Source organism: Gobio gobio, assembly GCF_949357685.1.
Source record: "Gobio gobio genome assembly, chromosome: 5".
Lineage (NCBI taxonomy): Eukaryota > Metazoa > Chordata > Actinopteri > Cypriniformes > Gobionidae > Gobio > Gobio gobio.
In genome coordinates, this window is record NC_137101.1 from 24,590,515 (window position 1) to 24,612,424 (window position 21,910).

Consider the following 21,910-nt stretch of genomic DNA (forward strand, 5'->3'; position numbering starts at 1 on the left):
GGAATGTGTACAAGGTTTTTTTTAAGTAAAGTTTTAAGTTTAAGTAAGGTTTTTCAATTATTTTAAGTAAAATAAAGGAAGAGTATTGCAATAAAAAAATAGTCTTTTTTCTCCTTAACCTCTTTCTGTTCCTGACGCTTAAGAATAGAATAGCAAAAAACTGGTGTGACAAGCCATCAGAACCAAACCGAACCGAAAACCGTGGTTAAAAACCGAGGTATGTATTGAACCGTGGACTAACTGTATTGTTGCGTCCCTATTAAACACAATAAATTTGGGGAAAAACAACACCGAAACGTGCGCACAAGCCGCCTCTCTGAAAGTGTGTGATCCCTTCAGTTCTGTTTCGTGTCTTGGTACGCACTCGAACTGTCAAATACACACACAGTTATGTCAAAATGGCTATCTTGATGAGTATTCATGTAAACACAGTCGGTTATGCTTTAAGTGAAAGATATCAGTTGGGGAAAGAAACCGAATGCGGGTCAATAGGATCCCGTGCATTAGGTCTTAAAGTGACAGCCTGCTAATAAACCTGCAGTAAACCTGCCTCTGTCTGTCAAACAACAAAAGAACAAGAGAAAATCACTTAGTGCTCTTGGCTGAATAACCTTTGTAGATTTATTATGTATCAGTGCATATTTAATTAATGTGAAGACCAGAGGTGTCAAGTAACGAAGTACAAATACTTTGTTACCTTACTTAAGTAGAAATTTTGGGTATCTATACTTTACTGGAGTAATAATTGTTTTGCCTACTTTTTACTTCTACTCCTTACATTTTCAAGCAATTATCTGTACTTTCTACTCCTTACATTTTAATAATAGCCTCGTTACACCTATTCCATGTCGGCATGTTTTCATTTCGGCTTGTCAAAAAAAAAAAAAACTATCCAGATAAATCGTGCCATCCGGATAGAGTGAATTTGATTGTGGTTGGATGAGAAGGATAAACACAAACCGTTCTGACACCCTATTGGGCTGTAGGCGATCAATCACGCCTGCACAAATCACACACCATGCTGCCAGATAGGGCGGGTTCTCGCCGACGAGCACGCACTTTCAGCCAATCAGCGATCAGCAGGCAGACGTGCTCATTCATGACTTTAGCCGGGTTTTTAGCGCGATGACTCGTAGCTGTATATTCCAGTGATCGCTATGACAGTGGAATAAATATACAGTAAGTTGTATCTACAGTAAAGAGTGGGAGAGTGACTCAACTCTCAAATGTGAATTACACCTGTGACTCGAAGACTCTTTATAAATATAACCGTGACTCCTGTCCATCGTCATATACACACTTATATACACATCTGAAACCGCGACAGCTGCTGAAAGAGGTTTAAATCAACGATTAATCCGTTTTGACGGTGCTAAGTGCATGTGCCATGTACTTCACGAAAGACATAGTGTAGTTTTGTCAAAGCAAAGTGCAACACAAAGGTAAGCGTATTGTTGTTATTTTTTGTTGGCGGATTATTGTACAGTATCAATGAATTACGCATTTTGACAGTGGTGTGTGCATTAACGTGTGAAATGCCTGTTAATTACATTGCTTTTTCCAATCTCTATATTGGGCACTTTTTGCACGTAAATTGGCTTTATTGTTGACATTGTGTTTTTCTGAGGGATTGCTGTTTTGACAGTTTCTACCTGGACATATTTGATCGGTTTTACTGGGAAATCAATTTTTTCAATGTTATGTTTTAAGGAGATAAAATGGTAACTTACTTATCAACATTGATTGGTATGGCAATAAAATGTCACATTATTTTGGCAGTTAAAGTTTTGGGATTTTTCTTGGAGTGACTAGTTGCCTATAAGTATTGTAAAGGTGCAAAAAGTCAAAATTCAGAGCCATGTTATCAATAACCATTTTTTGAATATAAATGTACATTTGGTGAGTTTTTGGGCTGGAAATCGTCGACCCAATCTGGCCACACTGATCACACATTCAAATAATGGTTATTGATAACATGCCTCTGAATTTTGACTTTTTGCTCAGTAGTACACATATGGTTCTTTAATGTATTTGCATTGTCCTAAAATGCGTTGATTTTCAATGGGAATATATGCGGCTGAAACGGGTAGCCTATGCATCTAAAAAATTTCAACATTAACTTTTTAATATAACATTATAGTCATTATGGCCTTTAGAAAAATGTTTTTTGAGGAGGTGGGGTAAGCACTGTGGCGCGGCCTAATCTTTTGTCATTAAAGGGATACTTCACCCAAAAATGAAAATTCTGTCATCATTTACTCACCCTCAAGTTGTTCCAAACCTGTATGAGTTTCTTTGTTCTGAAGATATTTTGAAGAATGTTTGTAACCAAGCAGATTATATGCAACCATTGATTGCCATTGTATTTTGCCCCTACTATAGCAGTCAATGGTTGCTCTATCTGCTTGGTTACAAACATTCTTCAAAATATCTTCCAAATTCATACCGGTTGGAAGTAAATGAGTAAATGATGACAGAATTTTCATTTTTGGGTGAACTACCCCTTTAATGGCATTTTTTCCCCTTACATTACTTTTACTTTTATACTTTAAGTAGTTTTGAAACCAGTACTTTTACTTGAGTAAAAAGCTTGAGTTGATACTTCAACTTCTACAGAAGTCTTTTTAAACCCTAGTATCTATACTTCTACCTGAGTAATGAATGCAAATACTTTTGACACCTCTGGTGAAGACTACCGTTTTTAGTTCTTATTTTTAACAAAGATAAATTAAAATAACAAAAATAATCGTCCTCCCTTAGTTCAGGTGTCTTTGTTTACCTGGATGTTCTTGATGTGAAGTTTTAGGTTGATATAACTATACATTACCAAGTCAAGCAAAGAGTTTTTGGTATTTAAATATTGGAATTACATTTTTTGTTTGTTTACATTGATGTTAAAATTATATTGTCAGATTTGTGACATTCACTTTTGCTAAAACACTGCGGGTCACTTTCAGAAGGTGTAGCGATGCTTTCTTTTCCCAGAAAGAATGTGAAACACATAAATGATATCATTCTCAGTTTTTAAATATTTTTTAAATATAATTTAAATAGATTTTACACATATCACAGTATCGCATTATTTAACAAGGTATTGCATATCGAATTTTTCTTAAATATTGCACAGCTCTAATATGTCTTATTTCATTTTTTTTCTATGCTGGGTTACAAATATATTCAACAGTTGAACAGTTAATGATCTGATTTCACTTAAAATATGGGCGAAAAAAATAGACAAGTATATTGACCATACATAATAATATTATCAATATCTATGAAGATGTGTGCTGTACTGTAACCTTTACAGTGTTGACTGTGTCTGCTTGCTAATGTACCACAATTTCCCTCATGAGATCAATAAAGTACATTATCTAATACATTCTATGTAATCAATTGCAAGTACTTTTACGTATAATATCGAATTGTTTTAAGCTTAAACATAAATGTATAGTTTGTTTATCTTAATTTAACTGATACTTTTTTTCCCAATGCATTTTCTTTTATGATACTTTTTAAATGGGTGAATCTTGCAGATTTCACACATGTACTGGACGTTCTTTGCTCTGGATCACACACGTTCACTCACACAGCTGGGCAAGTCTCAGTTTAAGTGATGTTGAGAAGGGCTCTGCTCTGTATAATATATGACGTGTGTGGTCAGCACATGCACATGTGAAACACAGCTCAGCAGAATGTGAGACATGAGAGCATGAAAACACACACACACACACACACACACACACACACACACACACACACACACACACACACACACACACACACACACCTAAACGCCTTAAATAGGATCTGCACTGATTTACAGTATATAAACTACACTGACAAAATATATCAATTATGATCAGTTAGTAATGTAATATACTTAATGAGGCAGTGATTCATGAGGTGAGCTGTGACTGCATCAAACGCCTAAACATATAATGAATATTAACATTACTCCAAGGTATTTCAAAGCATACTATGTTATTACAATATTCTGGCTAAATGGTGATTTTAAACCGAAATGTATTTGTTGTGTGGATTTAAAATGGGATAAATTACAATAAAGCCATGAAAATCTTGCTTCTCCACAAAATAATTTATGTGCCAAAACATTTAAAAGCGTTCGGGACACCTCGTAAACGACAGCACTCTCGGCCAATCAACGCTCGGCATCTGTGTTCTCAGCCAATCAGCGCGCGTTATTTGTGTTTATGAACAGCCCATCGGCATCAATCCTGCTGTTGGAGGCCGTCTGAGCGTTTGGCTCGCTAGGCCTCATTGAATACAATTATTAACAACTTTATGGTAAATAAAGCCGTATTTCTCTCCGTTGGAGTTAATAAACACGTACAATCAAGCATATCGCCCTATCTCCAGGGTTTACACTCCATCCCACAGCCAGTTTGACTCTGAGGGGCTCAAACTGCCCCGCTAGCGCTACTTTAGCACAGCAAACAGACATAACTTCACCCTGATCAATATCTCCCGCTCACAATTGATCAATAATACGCGTTTACCTTTGTAGCTCGCGTCCGCGCTCCGCTTACATCCCTTTACCCGAGTCTATGGTGTAAATGCGAGCGGAATACACGCATTGTCCGGCATCAGGAAGTCCGCGGTGTTCCCGCTGAAGTGAGTGAGTGAGTGCGCTCGCTATGGAAACCCCTGCAGCAGCAGCTCAGGTGCTCGCGCGCACCCGACAAACACTGCCCACATCACCATCACAATGCAACAATCATGCACTTACATTCCTGTGTCTGGAGTCTAGTGTGATGACTGTGATGTTTAGCCCTTCTGTGCATATACATTCATTTACTATAACATCGAAGCTGGCCAGCTAAGTTCAGCGTGCATTATTTAGACAGTTATAATGTCACATGATTATTAAAGATATTATTAAATAGTATATTGGTGATAAGTATTATGCTATTCGAAAACAAAACCACTTATTCGACAGATAACATTGGCTGTTAGGAAGGGATTATTATTAGTATTTATAACTTAATGCTGTCATTTCTCGGTGTGTAAGTTTAGTGTTGTAAGTGCCATGATCATGAGCTTCTTGCTTAAAACAATTTAAAAAGTAATGAGTCCATCTGGTGGCCAAAATATGTAACTACAACGCTTTTTTCAACTGTTTGAACGCTTTATAAAAACTGTTACGAGTGTACTTACACAAATATGTACTAAGTAATATTAATTAACAACATGTACTTATATGGTTAGGTTTAGTTGTTTGTAATTATGCATAATTTACTGTTATTCTTTAGGTAAGTAGCCTACATTTAGCGTGTAACAAGGACACAGTGCTACACACCTGCAGCGTGTGTTTATGAAATCATAAAGCCTGCTATTATATCAGCATTGTCCTATTAGGCTATATAAGTAAAGCACAATCAATACTAATTTAGTGGGAATTTCACAGACCATTTGTGTAATGTGTACTTACTGTAGTTCAGATAATTCCAGCCGTGAAACGCTGCCTTTTGTCTTCTTAAAATGTCTTCTTGTTTGACAAGTTTGTTGACTTTGTATGGTCTTTGTTCATGTATTATATAAAGCAGTTATTTTAAGTTTGACATCACTTGCATGCCATCACTAAAGCACAGTGGAAGTACTGTGATTCAATGACTTAAAGAAGGTAATGCCTGCTATGGAGCCAGATCAGCCTCAATAATATTACATTTAAACATAAAATTCATAAATGCACAGGAAGGTCTCAAAAATACCACACACAAATTCAAAGCAGTCAAATCACCACAATCCATAAATACATGTAACATCATTCATAAATGTGTGATGGAAATTATAGGCTAAAGAACTTACATATCTGTGTAAATAATTTAAATTTATTTAGGTAAGATGCATGTGTGAGCATTTGGGGAAATATTTATGCTTTTACTTGTGCATTTATGAATTGTGTTTTGAATTTACGAATCTGATTGTGTAAATGTGAATTGTGCTGTGCATTTATGAATTTTGTTTTGTAAATGTATTATTATTGAGGCGGATCAGGCTCCATACCTGCCGTAATACTCATATGCTGTGCAAGGCCCGTTCACACCAAGGACGATAACTATAAATATAACGATAAAGATACAGTTCTAAAAATCGTTCTCAATATTAATGAATAGCAGAGTTCACACCACAGCGATAACGATAATGGCAGAGAGAAACGATATCGTTAGAACCACTTTCAGAACGATTGTTTCCAGGTGATGGACGATAAAAACATGGACAGCCAATCAGAATCCACCCAGCTGTAACGAATTTGAACACAGTGGCACGTTGTAAAAGCCCACCGAACTTGTGTCAGTGTTTTATACGTTTACACAAAGAACCGACCTTCAAGATCAATCTCATACAAGTGAGACACTTAAAGTAAAGTACAACAGATAATAATACTTAGTTGTAAACTGATATTTATTCATATTAGTCATAATACTGTATATAGCCTATGTTCATGATCTGTAAATGTTTATTATGACTAAACCCAACTGTCTTTTTATACTTTATGTTATTCTTATTTTTTACTAGGCCTACTATGTTTCTTGTTGCTGTATTTGTATGTGTGCACTTGAAACTTCAGTACGAAGAAAATAAAAATTCCTTGTGTGCGTAAAGCACAATAAAAAGCTCTTTTGATTCTGATTCTGGTGTAGCCTAATTAATGCAGTTGCAGAAGGTAACCACTAGAGGCCAACAAAAACCGTGTATTAGAATGTATTTATTTGCATTTGTTATTAGTGATACAAATGATAGTATCTAAATCGTTGCGTGTAGTCTTTTGTGTTGCATTCAACAATATGAACTTAAAAAAAATAATTATCATTTCATGTATTAATTAAATATTTATGAGGTAGACTTCTCCCTTAAACACCTTAAATTACACGACCCCCCCCCCCCCCCCCCCCCACACACACACACACACCCTCATATTCACATTCTAGCATATTAGGAAGTCGTTAAGTAATTTCTGCCATTCATGTATTGTTATATTGATTGTTTTTCACCATGGCAGTAGTTTGAACAGTAGGCCTAGGCCTAACATAGTTTAAAATAATGTAGGTTACACAATAAGGTTCATATTGCACAAGGTCTTGATCTCTGTTACTAATACATTTGATTTTATCTTAACTACAGACCCGATACTATAGCCTATAAGATAAGATTCATCCCTCGGGTTTGTTTAGTCTTACCTGTAGCCATAAACTCGTGGTCGGATCCAGGTTTTTTCCCTCCAACATCTTCCTCTAGCTCAGAGCCGGAAGAAACAATTTTGTCTGATGTGATGCCTCTGTGTTCCGGCAGCAGACGTCTTTGATAAAGTTCGCTGATTCTTTTTATATATAGTTCTAAATTCAGTTTTCACACACCGTGACACGGACTCTGCTTTTTTCTGAAGTGATTCTGATGTTACGTATTTTGACAGCGTCATATCTGAAAACGCAACATGGATATTTTAAAGATAACTATAGTGACACACTTTTCCTGCTTTGTACCTCAGGTAAGGTAGAAAAAAAGTGTGTCCTTAGATGTGTGTCTTTGTGGTAAAATATCGCTGCAACAGAAACCTCTTTTATTTCTTCAACTCAAGAAGAGCACAGTTTTTCCTCCACAGAAGTGCCGTTTTCGGCGGCATCTCAGAATTAAAGGAACAGTGCACCCAAAAATGACAATTTTGTCATCAGTGCTCCTGCACCTCACTCAAAAGCAGTCGTATGGTTTCAGAAGACGTGAAATATAGCACACAAGTATAGTGTGGTGTTTTTTGTCCCATCTGGAGCCTGACAGTCGAAGTCCCCATCCGGTTTCACCGTACGGGAAATCATCTCCTTTTGTGTTCCACTGAAGAAAACGAAATCATATGCATTTCCATGTGACATGAGGGTGAGTAAACGACCCCAATATTTATTGTTGAGTGTATTACCCCCTTCTCTGTATAATTACGCAAAACAAAATCAAGCACCGAATTCCTTGCACCTGCTCTAACTGGCATTTCCAAAACCCTGGAATACTTAAGTATCATTTGACTCGCTTTATAATGGTAGTTAATTGATTTGGGACTCTCTGGTATCTCTGTAGGGATGCAGTGGACACATGGACAGCACAAAGTGGATAGGGACACAGACAGAAAGCACAGACGGGGGCCTCGCCCAGAGCAGCGGTACAGTATACAGAACAGTGTGACAAGTCTTAGTCAACACCTTCAGTTTTATGCAAGCACGAAATCCTCGACCCCATTGTTGAGTTTTTATATTACATTTTGAATCAGATATAGTGGGACAAAAAGGGGTCAACTTGTACAAATTTAACATTTTCAGCTCTTCGCTTTTGAGGTCAAGTATTACAAAACCAAAAAGCCAGGGCCATTTTATAAATAGAGCACAGAACGGCTGTCCATCTACTGTTACAGCAAGTTGGGCTGCACAGAAATATACATATATAAATCTTTATGTATATTTACCATGTTTGGTGATGAGACTGAAATTACAGGAAAATATATAAAGGAAAAACAAAACCAAATATCCAAGAAACAAACGGTACATGAAGAAAAAGTGAGAAGGGAGATAGAAAAGAGACGTGAAACACCGGAGGGTTGCGTGAACATTTGTACAACATTGGACAGGTACTGGAACACCACGCCACAGAGAAAGAGACGAGTATTAGGAAAAATGGTTTAATATCGGAGACAGAGGCAAAAAACTGCATCACACAAGAACATACATTTACAAAAATAAGTCTGACTGTTCCAGCTACACAGTTAGGTTAACAGCAAAGACAGAGAAACCAGAAAAATCTAAACAGCTAAAAGCAAAGTCCTCAAATTACTTTTATCTTGTTTGTCAAACTAATACATTTATCCACTGAAGGTGACTAAATACTTCTAAATCGTCTAATCGTCTTTATCATGGTGACTGCACAATACTTAACTAAATGAAACTTACCGCTGTTGTAAAGACTCTTTGTAAAGACAAACCGCGTTACGTATTTATAAGCCAAAAGGAAAACTCCCCGACCCTCTTTCCGAAAAAGGAATTGAACCAAAGGAAACATGAAAGCAAATATCGATGTGAAGAATAAAGAAGAGGAGGCTAAAGATACCAAGCCAAAGTTCTCCTAAAAAATCTTTATATCAAAACCTAACGTTCTGGACGCCAACTAGAAATCAAACTCGGGAACCAGTCGCTGCCGGCCCCTGGCTGGGGCCGTGCAGCCTGTCGGATAGTTTTTTTTTGTTTCCTTTAATTGCCAGTATAAAAAGTTCCACTGGTACAAAAGGCATAAGTACAATCAGTGATAGAAATAGGAAAGCCTGCTTTTTTTTGTACTTTTTAAATTCCCATCCAATGACAGATTTTCAAAGTGTTGTCAAACAAACATGTATCACGCTTACATAATCCACTGAAATGCATTGACTTTGGCTTTTCTCAAGACAATACTTAAAACTATTTAAATCTTTTTAGAATCAAACGAAATGATATTAATCTACAGACGACAAGCTTTTGTTACGGCACATTAGATAAACACATACATTTCCAAAAAACTTGACGTGAGCCAAAATGCAAAGAAACTACACATCTTTTTTTCTTTAAAATACACTTGTTAAATAGCACTTAAGAGAAAGAAAGAAACAAAAGAAACAACAAACAGATTTCAGATGCGTGTGGTGCGTAAAACCCCTGAGCGAAGAGTCTCAGCGAGAACCCTGTGAGTTTGTGCTTTACTAAACATCTAACAAATGTGAGTGTGTGTGTGTGTGTGTGCGTGAGAGAGAAATTGAGCTGGCCGTGAATGCTTACCCTGTTTGTTTGAAGTCAGCAAAGTTGATTGTGATGAAGTGTGGTAAATGATAGTAGATGGAAATGACCGAATATCGGTATTTCTGCACTGAGCTGAGGTAAAAACACTTACACCGAACCGCGGTTCATTATAGAGTGATATTACATCAAGTCAAACTAATCAAATGAGGTCAAACGAAGATGCATTCCACGAAAAATTTTGCGTAATTTAGTTAGAACTCTGTCTTGCGAACAAAGTTTATGGGGAGGGTGTACTGGGTAAGCGTAAGAAGTCGTCAGTTTTAATACTGCGTGTTAACGCTGTGCTAATGCGCATGTGCTTTTGTGTTTGTGCTAGTGGTTATACGATTTGGCAAAGGGAGCTGTATATAATAAACTGACTGACTCGAACTTCCCAATATGAAACTTACGCATCAAGGGGTAAATGTATTCACATTTTTTTGGGCCTCATTCGTGAAACACAAGCAGAGCGAATTTCTGTATAAACCATTCATACATAAATTGTCGCAGTTGTACAAACAACTGGTTTTCTTGTGCGCAACAATAGCCATAGGTCAGGTAACAGTTCAGGTGGTTTCAAGAACAGTTTGTTCGTTCTGTTCATGTCCAATGATTAACAAATTCTATCTGCATGTACTTGCGATTCATTATGTACTCACTCTCAAGTTGTTGCGTGAGTTTCTTTCTCCTGTTGAACACAAAAGATATTTTGAAGAATGTCGGTAACCAGACAGTTGACGGCACCCATTGACTTCCATAGTAGAAAAAAAATACTATGGAAGTCAATCTGATTTCCACCATTCTTTTACTCGCCCTCAAGTTTGGAAGCCAGACAGTTGACGGCACCCATTGACTTCCATAGCATTTGTTTTCCTACTATGGAAGTCAATGGGTGCCGTCAACTGTCTGGTTACCAACATTCTTCAAAATATCTTCTTTCGGGGTCAACAGAAGAAAGAAACTCACAACTTAAGGGCAAGTAAATTATGACAGAATTTTCATTTTTGGGTGAACTATCCCTTTAAGAACAGTCATGGGCAATTCACGCAAGAATGATTTACAATATAAATATGAATAAATTGTACTGCAAATATTTCCACTTGAACATGTTTACGAACAATTTATAGGAATTCTTAATGCACGTATATGGTCATTCGCGTAAGAATGATTTTACAGAGATGAGTTCTGTTTGTATGGAAATTGACGTTCCTTTTCTTTTGTTTTTGTAACTGCCACACATTTTTGCAGACCCAGTTTTGGCTAAAGATTAGAAATACCGTGGACGAATAGACGACGAACAACCAATCATAGCACACACACCTGTACACAGTCACGCAAACAAACACACACACACACACACACCCTTGGCACACATTTTAAATGTGCAGCAATGTATTCCAGCCCATTAATACTGATCAACGTGTTAAGGCAACGGCAGAGCTTGGGTATAAAATAGTGCTATAGAGTGAAGTAAACTGGTTTGAGGGGGCTGCCTGTAAACTACGTTTGTAAACAATATTTTTTTTTACGGGCCGTTTGAACGATGTGTAAACGTTTACAGCAAAGTGCTACAGGCGCTATTGAACACTGCGGATCACGTTGAACTACTTTGGCATCAGGACGGAGTTTTGGTTGTTCTACGAACGTAAAATAGTCCTGATAAAGGCAGCAGAAAGCGAGACTACACTGAGACATTTAGAATTTAACGCAGAGGAACACAGATCAGCTTTCGTGTGATGATTATGTGTGTAAAGAGGCTGTCGCGATGGCCCTGTATTATATCATGATGGTCAAAAGTTCAACGCCTGATTCACAATTCACATAAATGCGTCAATATTTTATCCCATCACACATAAATTGTTCACTGACAAACATGTATCGGATGAATAAGTCCTGTGAAATTTGGCTCCTAAAAGTAAAAGGGCCTTCTGTTGTGTAAGTGGACCCTTAATCTGTCTGTGTGTGTGTGTGTGTGTGTGTGTGTGTGTGTGTGTGTGTGTGTAAGGAGAACTGCTGAGACTCAATCTCAGGGGCTCACATACACACACCGTCAGAGAAAAGAGGGTTGTGAGGTCAACCTTTAGCACAGGTGTGTGTATGCGTGCATGCGTATGTGCTTACCTGTGAATGTGTGTGTGCGTATGTGTGTGTGTGTGTGTGTGTGTGCTTGTGAGAGTGATTATGACACATGGGCACTTTTTACATCTTTACAAATAAAGAAAAAAAGAAAGAAAAGCAAAAACATGAACATTTTCAGGCAACAAGACCACAGAAGAGCAAGTTAACAACCTTTTTTAAATCTATATCTTTAAATATGAGGGTTCCATACAAAACACTTACGTAATAAAATACCCATGTTATCAAATAATTTCACAAGTAAAACACTGAAGCTGTAGGCAGGATGTACCGTCAGAATTTGGCACTAAATTCCACTCATCTTGTTTTTTCTTTATAAGAAAAAAAAATCACATTTTGCTGAACAACATAACACATCTAAATATTGTTTCCCACAATAGAAATAAAATAATATAATGACATAGATGCTTCACAAGCCGACACTGTAACTTTTAATAATTTTTATATAGCTAATTACCCAACAAGAAATTTAGCAAAGAGGGACTCCTATCAAAAACAAAAACAAAAAAACAAACAAACAAAAAAAGAGAAAAAAAAAGAGAAAAAAAAAAATAAACCAAACAAAAAAAGGTAGTAGTAATAGTACTTATGAAAGGCTTTGTCTATTGTTCAAGTAAATTGATTTTTAGTCTTCTCTTTAAAAACATGAGACAAATAAGACTGTTAGACTTGATGAAACCACGACTTTATCCACGAAAAGCACCGACGGGACCGCGGGTTACACAAACTCTGTTTTTTTTCCTCTATACATTTAAACAGTATAAAATATAGGTCATTTCATGTGCATTTAAACCACGGATTGTCTAACTGTAAGTCAGTTCAGCAAAAGGTGTGACACGTAGGTAGCATTTCCCCCCAAACAGGGCAATCTTGTGTGTGTGTGTGTGTGTGTATGTGTTTTTTTTTCTTAATACCTTTACTACTCTAGAAAAAAGTGGTTTTATATAGACTTTAATGAGAAATCAAGCCACTTAAAATGGCCTTATCAAAAAACTTTACACTGCCTGAAAAATGTAAAAACCACGAGCAAGCTCTGAGAGATTCTAATATCGATCAGGCAGCTTTTTTTTTTTTATTAAAACTGCGTGGAAGTAGTCTATTCGTTTAGAAACCAGCGTGGGTTTCTTACGGCAGGCCTCAGAATAAGAGTGTTGCCGACAGTAAGTCCCAACGCCAATCCCTGTATTGAACGTTCAAGTTTACTTTAAATGAATGAAAAAAAACAAAACTACATAAAGAGAGAGAGAGAGAAAAAAAACAATCTGACAAATAAAAAAAAACAAAGAGAAAAAAAAGTAAAACGCAAATATTCGTAATTGTTTTGCCACAGGAATTATTTAGTTTTTTTTTAGTTTTTTTTTCTTTTCTGTTTTCTTAAAATGATGCTCTGGTTATGTTAGTAAATATACTCTGTCTCTAGAGTGTGAATGCAGCGTTTTCACATTATTATTATTACTGTTTTTTTTTTTGTCTTTCCTCCCTTCCTTCCTTCCCTCCCTCGCTCCCTCCCTCCCTCACCAGTTAAATCGAAACAAAAACAAAACTAAACAAAAAACAAAAACAGGAAAAAAGCTCAAAATGAGGTCACATGCGAAAAAATTTCCAAAAAGATCAGGCTAAGATCAAAGTACAAAGATCAGTAAAAGGAGACCAGATTATGAGCAGGAGAACTCAGAAAGACATCAGAAACAATGACGGGACGATGAGACGTTTTTTTTTTTGTACGCCACGTAGACATGCTAGGCAAACGATGAGCATAGAGATCATGGAGATGAGTTCTAGGGAAGAAAACGGGAGAGGAGAGTTACACACACAGCTCCGGCACACAACTAACATCATTAAACCATGAGTACAACAAACGAACAAACAAAACAAACAAACAAACAAACAAACAAACAGCAGCAGTGCTATTAACCAGCGTTTCACCAACATCACATTAGCATTTGTAACTGTTTTCTTTTTTATCGTACAATACACAAAATTCAAATAGATTGCCAACACGTACATGTAAATGAGGCACTCGCTCACACACAGAGTACAAACACACACTCGATCTCCTCCATACAGACACACACCCAAAAGTATCCATCCTGGTCTGATCTCCGATCCGAGACCGCAGATGGATCGCCGTTTGGGAGAAACTATTCAGTTTTTTTTTTTGCTGTTGTTGTTGTTGGAGCGTACGAACAGAAACCAAACAGTACGTAATGAAACGGAACGAAGAGAGATTTCACTTATGAAGTGCCACTACTTATGACCAAAGAGAGAAGAGGAAGAGAGAGTCGAGACAGAGATATGATGGGGACGTGACAGATGGGATTGTGGGAAATGGTGAGAGAGAGAGAGAGAGAGAGAGAGAAAGAAAGAACGAAAACGAGGGGTTTTGTACGTGATCTCTTCACACAGATTGTGTGGTTTAAGAAGACTACCGGACGAGGCTCAGGATAGAGAGAGCACGACTTTCCAAACCCAATAACTTAAAAGATAATAAATAAAGTCCTTTACTTCAGAGGCAGTAGAAATTTTGTATAAAAATAGAACTGCATTTTTTTACAAATAAAATTTACAGGCCTGTGGCTTTCTGCAATTTAAGTTTTTTTTTTCTTTCGATAAACATCAAGTTTTCAGTTCCCCACCCCTCCACATAGAACCTAGAATGCTTTAATCTTTTTAACCATCGACAGATCAAATCTTTTTTAATGCTCTACACAAATTCAGTTGGACAAAGACCACAATCATCTGACGCATAAAAGTCGGACTCATTTTTTTTCTTAAAAAAAAAAACAAAACAAAACAAAGACAAATAAAAAAAAACCTTACTGACAAAAAAAAAAAAAAAAAAATGAATAAAAAAAAATCACTGAACATTTGACGGCAAGTATTTGTTGAGGAAGCTGTTTAGGCAGTTGTTGCCGTTGACTACAGAGAGGCCACAGCGGGTTTAACCCTTTCCTCTCTAGTGCCAGTGGGCCAAGGGTTCGAAGGAGCAGCAAAGCCCTGAACCGACACCAGAGGCCAAAGGGCAAAGGTTAATGTGCATATTGGTGCTTTAATCATATCGGAACCTTCTCTACTTGTCTTTACAAGCCTCAGGTTCACAAAGAGAAACAAATAATACTTTATACATCGTTCCTTTCTGCTGTTGTTATCATCATAGAATGAAATAGCCACTGTATAAATATTTACTTTAAAAAAAAAATTTCAAATAGTTTACACATGACCCAAAGGAAAAATAAAAAATACCAATAATAGCTGTTCATCCATCGCAAGTCATACAAAAAAATGGCGGAAATGGAAGCGTTCATGTGGAGGAAAAAAAAGAGACAAAATAATAATGTTATTAATAAAAAAAAAAAAGCTGAAAAGAAGGTTATGGGAGAGTGGCTCCCTCTGGTGGTCAAAGGGTGAAACTCCCCCCCTCGTGCACCCCCTCCCCCCGGAGTCCCAGTTTGGTAACCGTGGCAGCAGTGGGGACTTACCCTAGCAGTGTAACATGAGAGAGGCCCTAGTGCTAAGATCAGTACGGTTTGCTGTCGTTCTTCGAGCGCTTGAGCTGGACTTTGAGGCGCTTCATGCCGATCTGAAACCCGTTCATTGCCTGAATGGCGGCCTGCGCGGACACAGGATTGTCATAACTGACGAAACCTGCGGTGGAGGAAAAGGAGAAAAAGATATATTAACACCACAATGTCTTTCGATCGCAATCAAGTCGCGTTTGGCGGCAAAATAACTGCTCCAATGCAACTAAATTAAAGTATGAAATAGACTATAAATTTGAAACGAAATCCAAATGGAGAATGGAGTATAAATCCCGGGACACACCAAGCCGTCATCGAAGAACTAGCGTTGTTGAAAGCTAAATGTGTGTTGTCGCCTTTCATCGGTTGCGTCTCGCCTAAAAGGCTGCGTTTGAACACACTAAAATGACTTAGGCCGCATGTCCACCAAAGCGTTTTTAGCCAGCTGAAAACGCCTCGCTGTGGACGCTTGAGAGCGTTTTGGCAGCGCAGCGTTTTTTCCAGTTGAGAATCTTTACTTGTTATGATACGGAATATCCGCTGAAGTGTTACTAGCATCTAATTTCACAGATAGTTGTTTCTGTATTGATTCTATGCTGATACACTGTAAAGTATTTGCTCTGGCTCTTGTTTTAAATTATTTTGTTCCGTTATTATGCTGCTTGTTTTCATCAGTTGACGTTGTACAAGCAGAATGTGGCGGTTGGTCGGTGTTATATTTGTCCCGCCCCTCCTCCACTGTGATTGGACGGCTGGGTGAAAAGTGATGAGCGCTGCGTTTTGCTCAAAGTTGAACATTCTTCAACTCTCGGCAACCAGTAAAAAACGCCTTGTTATGCTCATGGCATTTAAAAAATGCGGCGCTCCCATTGAAAACAATTGAATATGCCAGCGAGCCGCGTGAAAAAACGCTTTGGTGGACACGCAGCCTAAAGGCGACTGTCAACTAGCATGTGTGGCTGTAAATATCTGTCTATTTCAGCAACAGTGTTGCCAATTCCGCGTGTTTAGCCAATTCCTACTTCTAGAAGTTGTTGCTGCAGGTAAAAAATGTTTTCCGTGGATTTATTTCCACCCCCGTAAGTATGATTTCGGCGCTCCATCACCCCCAGACGTACAAATTCAGTGAAGAATTCGGCCGCCCAATGGAGAAAATCCCATTTGGCTATTTTTGGGCTACTTTGACTCGCCATTGGGCTACTTTTATTATCAATAATCTATTTTTGTCGTTCAAAGAGGGAAACTTCAGTAGGACTGCAGATATACAAACCTTAAACAAAGCAGCATTTGCTTCCCATTTTAAACACTGATCACTTTGTTTATTCAAGTCGGCTCATGCTATGAATGAAATATTTGTGAATTCGAATTGTCAGGTAAGAAGATGTAAAATTATAACAGCCTTCTGTCGGTGCCGTGTGGACTTCTTTGCTCGCTTTCATCACTTTTGTGCACTAACTCGTTCGCAAAACTGAACAGCCAATCAGAGTTCTCTCTCTCACTGACGGACGAACGCCGATTCAACATGCTGAATTGGCCCAAGAACAAACAAACAGACGGCATCTGACTAGAGTAAACAATGCGGAAAAACGAACACAAAAAAACCACTCAAAAATTGCCCGATGGCTGACCGTTGGCTGACCATTGGCTGACCGTTGGCTTGGTGTGTGTCCCGGGCTTAAAGGATTAGTTCACTTTTAAATAAACTTTTGCTGATAATTTACTCACCCTCATGTCATCCAAGATGTCCATGTCTTTCTTTCTGCAGTCAAAAAGAAATTAAGGTTTTTGATGAAAACATTCCAGGATTTTTCTCCATATAATCAATGGACTCAAGGTCCAAATGACCGTTTCAGTACAGCTTCAAAAGGCTTTAAACGATACCAAACGATACCAGATGATGAATAAGGGTCTTTTCTAGAGAAACGATCAGTTTCTGCGAGAAACCAAGCAGTATTTATGCTATTATTTGACCTCTTATCAGACGAACATGATCATCTCTGAGCTCCGCCATAACTTCCTCTAGGTGAGGTCAAAATACGAGCGTGGTCATAGATGTATACGTAGATGCCTCATTAGCGCCTGCACGGATAAGTAGAAGAGGAATCTACGATCGATATATCTATGACCACGCTCGTATTTTGACCTCACTTAGCGGGTAAAATAAAAGCATAAATACTGCTCGGTTTCTCGCAGAAACTGATCGTTTCGCTAGATAAGACCCTTATTCATCGTCTGGTATCGTTTGGTATCGCTTAAAGCCCTTTGAAGCTGCACTGAAACTGTCATTTGGACCTTGAACCGTTTGAAGTCCATCATATGGCGAAAAATCCTGGAATGTTTCCATCAAAAACCTTAATTTATTTTCGACTGCAGAAAGAAAGACATGGACATCTTGGATGACATGGGGGTGAGTCAATTATCAGCAAAAGTTTATTTAAAAGTGAACTAATCCTTTAAATCTCCTGAATAAAAAAGCAGAACAGTGTTTCAGACTAAGCGTGAAAGGGTACATAAAATCAAATTATTAGCTGCAAATATGCAACAACAAAAAATAGTGACAACATTTCATTTGGCACTAAAAAACTAAATAAATAAAATATAAAATAAACTAAATAAATAAAATGGCACTACCATAATTGTTAATTATTAAAAAAATCTATGTCCTTTATATTGTTGTACAATGACTAGTTTAATGCCAAATGAAATACACCTTCATAAGCCTTAAGTGAATAACTGTAAATTCTGTGTTTGCATGTCGGTTCATACCAAAGCACTTGCTCAGATTGGTCTGTTTGTCGATAAAGACTTTGGCAGACACCACGTTTCCGAAAGGCATGAACATCTGTAGGATGTCCTGGTCCCCAAACTCCTGTGGCAGGTGGTAGATGAACAGGTTGGCTCCTTCAGGTCCTGTTTCACGCGCAGAAAACATACAAGTGTCCACGTTTAGTAAAGAATCCACAACTATGGTGCTGCATTAAGGAATGTCAGTCTATACTAAGATTCCCTCTGAAACTGCCATTGTATTTACTATAATATATTAAGTAGGATAATTTACTATAACATACATTTAAATATAAAATGTTATATTAGAGCTCAACTAATAATGTTTTTTTTCTCAATATTTAAGGATTTTTGCTTCTGATATCAGTCACAGACCTAAAAAAACAAAAATTTATTACTAATAAACAACACTTAAACCTTAATTTTAAACATAATTAAAAAATAAATCTGCTTATTAAGTATTCAGCATATTCAATATTTTGGTAACACTTTACAAAAAGATCTCATTTGTTAACATTATTTAATGTATAAACTAACATGAACTAACAATGAGCAATACATTTGTTACAGTATTTATTCTATTCTATATTATTTATCTTTGTTAATTAACTAATGTTAACAAATACAACTTAAAATTTTAATAATGTATTATTAACTGTTCAATTTAACATTAACTAAGATTAATAAATGCTGTAAAATTATTGTTCATTCTTAGTAAAATGTTACCAATATTTTGCATATCAGTTATCGGACATATAAACAAACAAATTATTAGTATTGGTTATAAATAAAAACAATATTGGTCTCTTAACGCTATGCTTGTACCATCCCAAATTCTTTAAAGCTGTTCATATTTTTGACTGACACTGATTTGCATATATATATATATATATATATATATATATATATATATATATATATATATATATATATATTACTGACAAAAGTTTCACAAAATTTGTCAAAGTGAATTTGTAAAGCAATAAACAAACTACCGGCATTTTTAAAAAATAAATTATTAATTAAGCATTAAATGACATACTGGTCAAATAATAAAGATGTAAAAATATATACATATTAATAAAAAAAAAATATGGAACTGAATCATTTAGAAACTGAACATGTGAAGATACATATTTACATATTTTTTTATTTAGGTAATTACATGTGAAATGTTTGAAATGAAATATTTACTACATGAATATACAACCATGTTAAATTGTAGCCTCGAACTCCTCTTGCTTTCTTGACTTTTGTCATTGATGTAGTTCCATATCCGCTGCTCTACTTAACTGAAGTTGAACTAGTTTTAACTGTACACTGTGTCCATACCCTCTTTCTGGCTGCCCGCAGCGCTCTGTTGCTGCAGTAAGGACTGGCTGTAGAGGGTGGGCAGGGCGGCAGCCGCGTACTGTTGGATCCCTGAGTAGGCCTGTGTGAGCGCGTCCATGGGCCCGGCCGACCCGTTACTCAGGCCCGTGCTGCCCAGCCCGCCGTTCAGAGCTGCCATACCTGAGAGCATGTGAGCAACTTTACATAAAACCCAACAATAAAGAAAAAAGAAGTGCTCTTACTCGTTAGAATTTGGACTCAGGGTGTGTTTCTACAACAAAGCACAACACAACACGCACAAAAACACACAGAACAAGAAAAAAACAAAAAAACAACGACACGTGAACAGAAAGTAAAACAGCAAACGCTGCTTGTCGAAACAACAGAATCACGAAGGACAGTCAAAACGTCACACATGACATTACATCATAAACGGCACCCACTCACACACATATTCACACAAACACACATAATATACAGAATATACATAATATACTGACCGGTGTATGCAAATGAGGAGCGCGGCCTACACATGCACACTAATGTCACAATAGCAGCACGAAACGATCACCACGGCGACCCTCAGACACACAGAAACATCTGACCAATCACCTTTTTAACCTCACACAGTGGAACTCTACATCTAATTATCTCATTATTTGCGTCAGCGATCTTGGCTGTATTAATAAGGGGTTGGGGGGAAAACATTAAACTCTTTTAATAAAATATTAATGCAACCATGGATCCATTAAAGGCAGAAACCCTGACTGCTGAAGCGGATGCACGTGCGCTTCCGGGAATAACTTCTGTAAACATATGGGCAGCATCAATGCAGAGGAACTTTATGGTTATATATACTTTATTATAATATAATATAATATAATATAATATAATATAATATAATATAATATAATATAATATAATATAATATAATATAATATAATATAATATAATATAATATAATATAATATAATATAATATATATACACACACACACATCACGTTCAAATGTTTGGGGTCATTAAGACTTTTATTATGTTTTTGAACTATTTAAATTACAATTTTAAATAACTGTTTTCTATTTTACTATTATCTTTTAGAATGTATGCAAGACTGAATTTTCAGCATCATTACTTCAGTCTTCAGTGTCATATGATCCTTTAGAAATAATTCTAATATGATGATTTGCTGTTCAAGAAACATTTATTATTATTATCAACGTCAATTACTGTGTGTCAATGTTTTTGAGAGAAAACGCAAAAGCATTGACATATAATTTCCTCTAATCTTATATTCTTTTTCCATCACTATGTCCCTTTTAGGGGCTCTGTTTATAATTTTTTATTAATAATACATATATAAAAATGTAAAATAGATTAAAAAAAAACTAATTTTTAAACGAAATACAATATTTGTATTGTATTTGAAATATAACATCTATTTTAAAGTCCAAAATTATATCAGTACTCGCGGAGCGATTGAGTTCAAATGCCTGTGGCATTAAATGGTTATTAGTGTATCTGTTTTATAATCAAATCTGTCAATTATTTCTTAAATTAACAGATTCACTGGATATTCCATTTTGTTCAAAGCTCTCCTTGGGCTAATGACAGTCTATGTAATCAGATACATTATTTTTGTAGATCAGAAAACAAATATTTTAAACTATGGAATCCCTTTTGGCAACCAATATTCATAATGTAAAACAACACAGCAAACCATGCTAGCATAGAAGCAGTTGTGTTCACGTACTGTGTACAGAGTATATTTTTAGTTCCTTAGTCAGTGTGTGTGCGTGTGTTTATAAAGACTGATTCATGAGTATTTACTGACTGGCCTTTTGGCTTGACGGCCTGGAAACAATAAATGATGAGCGAAGTGCTTGGACGGCCAGCTCCCTCATTTATCCAGCAATAATTACAATACTGACCTTTTATATTCAATTACACTATACAGCCTCTTAAATGAGCACTGGGAGAGTGTGTATGTGCAAGAGAGAGTCATTTGAATGAATTTAAATTGTAGACGTTCTGTTGGAGAAAGCTTGATTTATAAAACTAGAAACCTGGCTAAAAGGTCACTGGTGGAGATAGAGATTTTGCCCGCGTTCCGACACACTGACATATACACATGCACAGGCCACAGTGATCTTTAGCTCGTCTATTCATACTAATTACATTCCGCAACGCCCATTAGGTACATTCTAGTATAAAATGAATAGTTCTGGTCTTGAATGCTGATTTGTCAATACAGCATTCCAGTCGTGCTATAACACACAATGTGGTAACAGCTATAATGCGAAACATCTTCTTACCGGCTACTGTGTATATCACAACG

The 21,910-nt window shown here is 36.7% G+C and overlaps 2 protein-coding genes across 31 annotated transcripts in view; both read right to left on the bottom strand.

Moving 5' to 3' along the window:
* Positions 1-4,675, bottom strand: part of usp6nl (USP6 N-terminal like) — an 83,915-nt gene extending 79,240 nt beyond the window's left edge. Inside the window, exon 1 of the mRNA XM_079816445.1 lies at positions 4,518-4,675. The gene's annotated coding sequence lies outside the window, so the exon portion shown is untranslated. The remainder of the gene's footprint in view (positions 1-4,517) is intronic.
* An 8,341-nt stretch (positions 4,676-13,016) lies between these two features.
* Positions 13,017-21,910, bottom strand: part of celf2 (cugbp, Elav-like family member 2) — a 164,684-nt gene continuing 155,790 nt past the window's right edge. For 17 of the 30 annotated variants that reach the window (XM_079817619.1, XM_079817612.1, XM_079817615.1 and 14 more), the window contains 4 exons: positions 19,574-19,753; positions 18,224-18,367; positions 15,419-15,584; positions 13,017-13,717 (listed from right to left, as the gene is read on the bottom strand). In XM_079817619.1, coding sequence (XP_079673745.1) covers positions 15,457-15,584; positions 18,224-18,367; positions 19,574-19,753 — 452 coding nt within the window. In that variant the 3' untranslated portion in view covers positions 13,017-13,717; positions 15,419-15,456. Of the gene's footprint in view, positions 15,585-18,223; positions 18,368-19,573; positions 19,754-21,910 lie in introns of all 30 variants that reach the window. The other 13 variants (XM_079817613.1, XM_079817609.1, XM_079817621.1 and 10 more) reach the window with 2 other exon arrangements.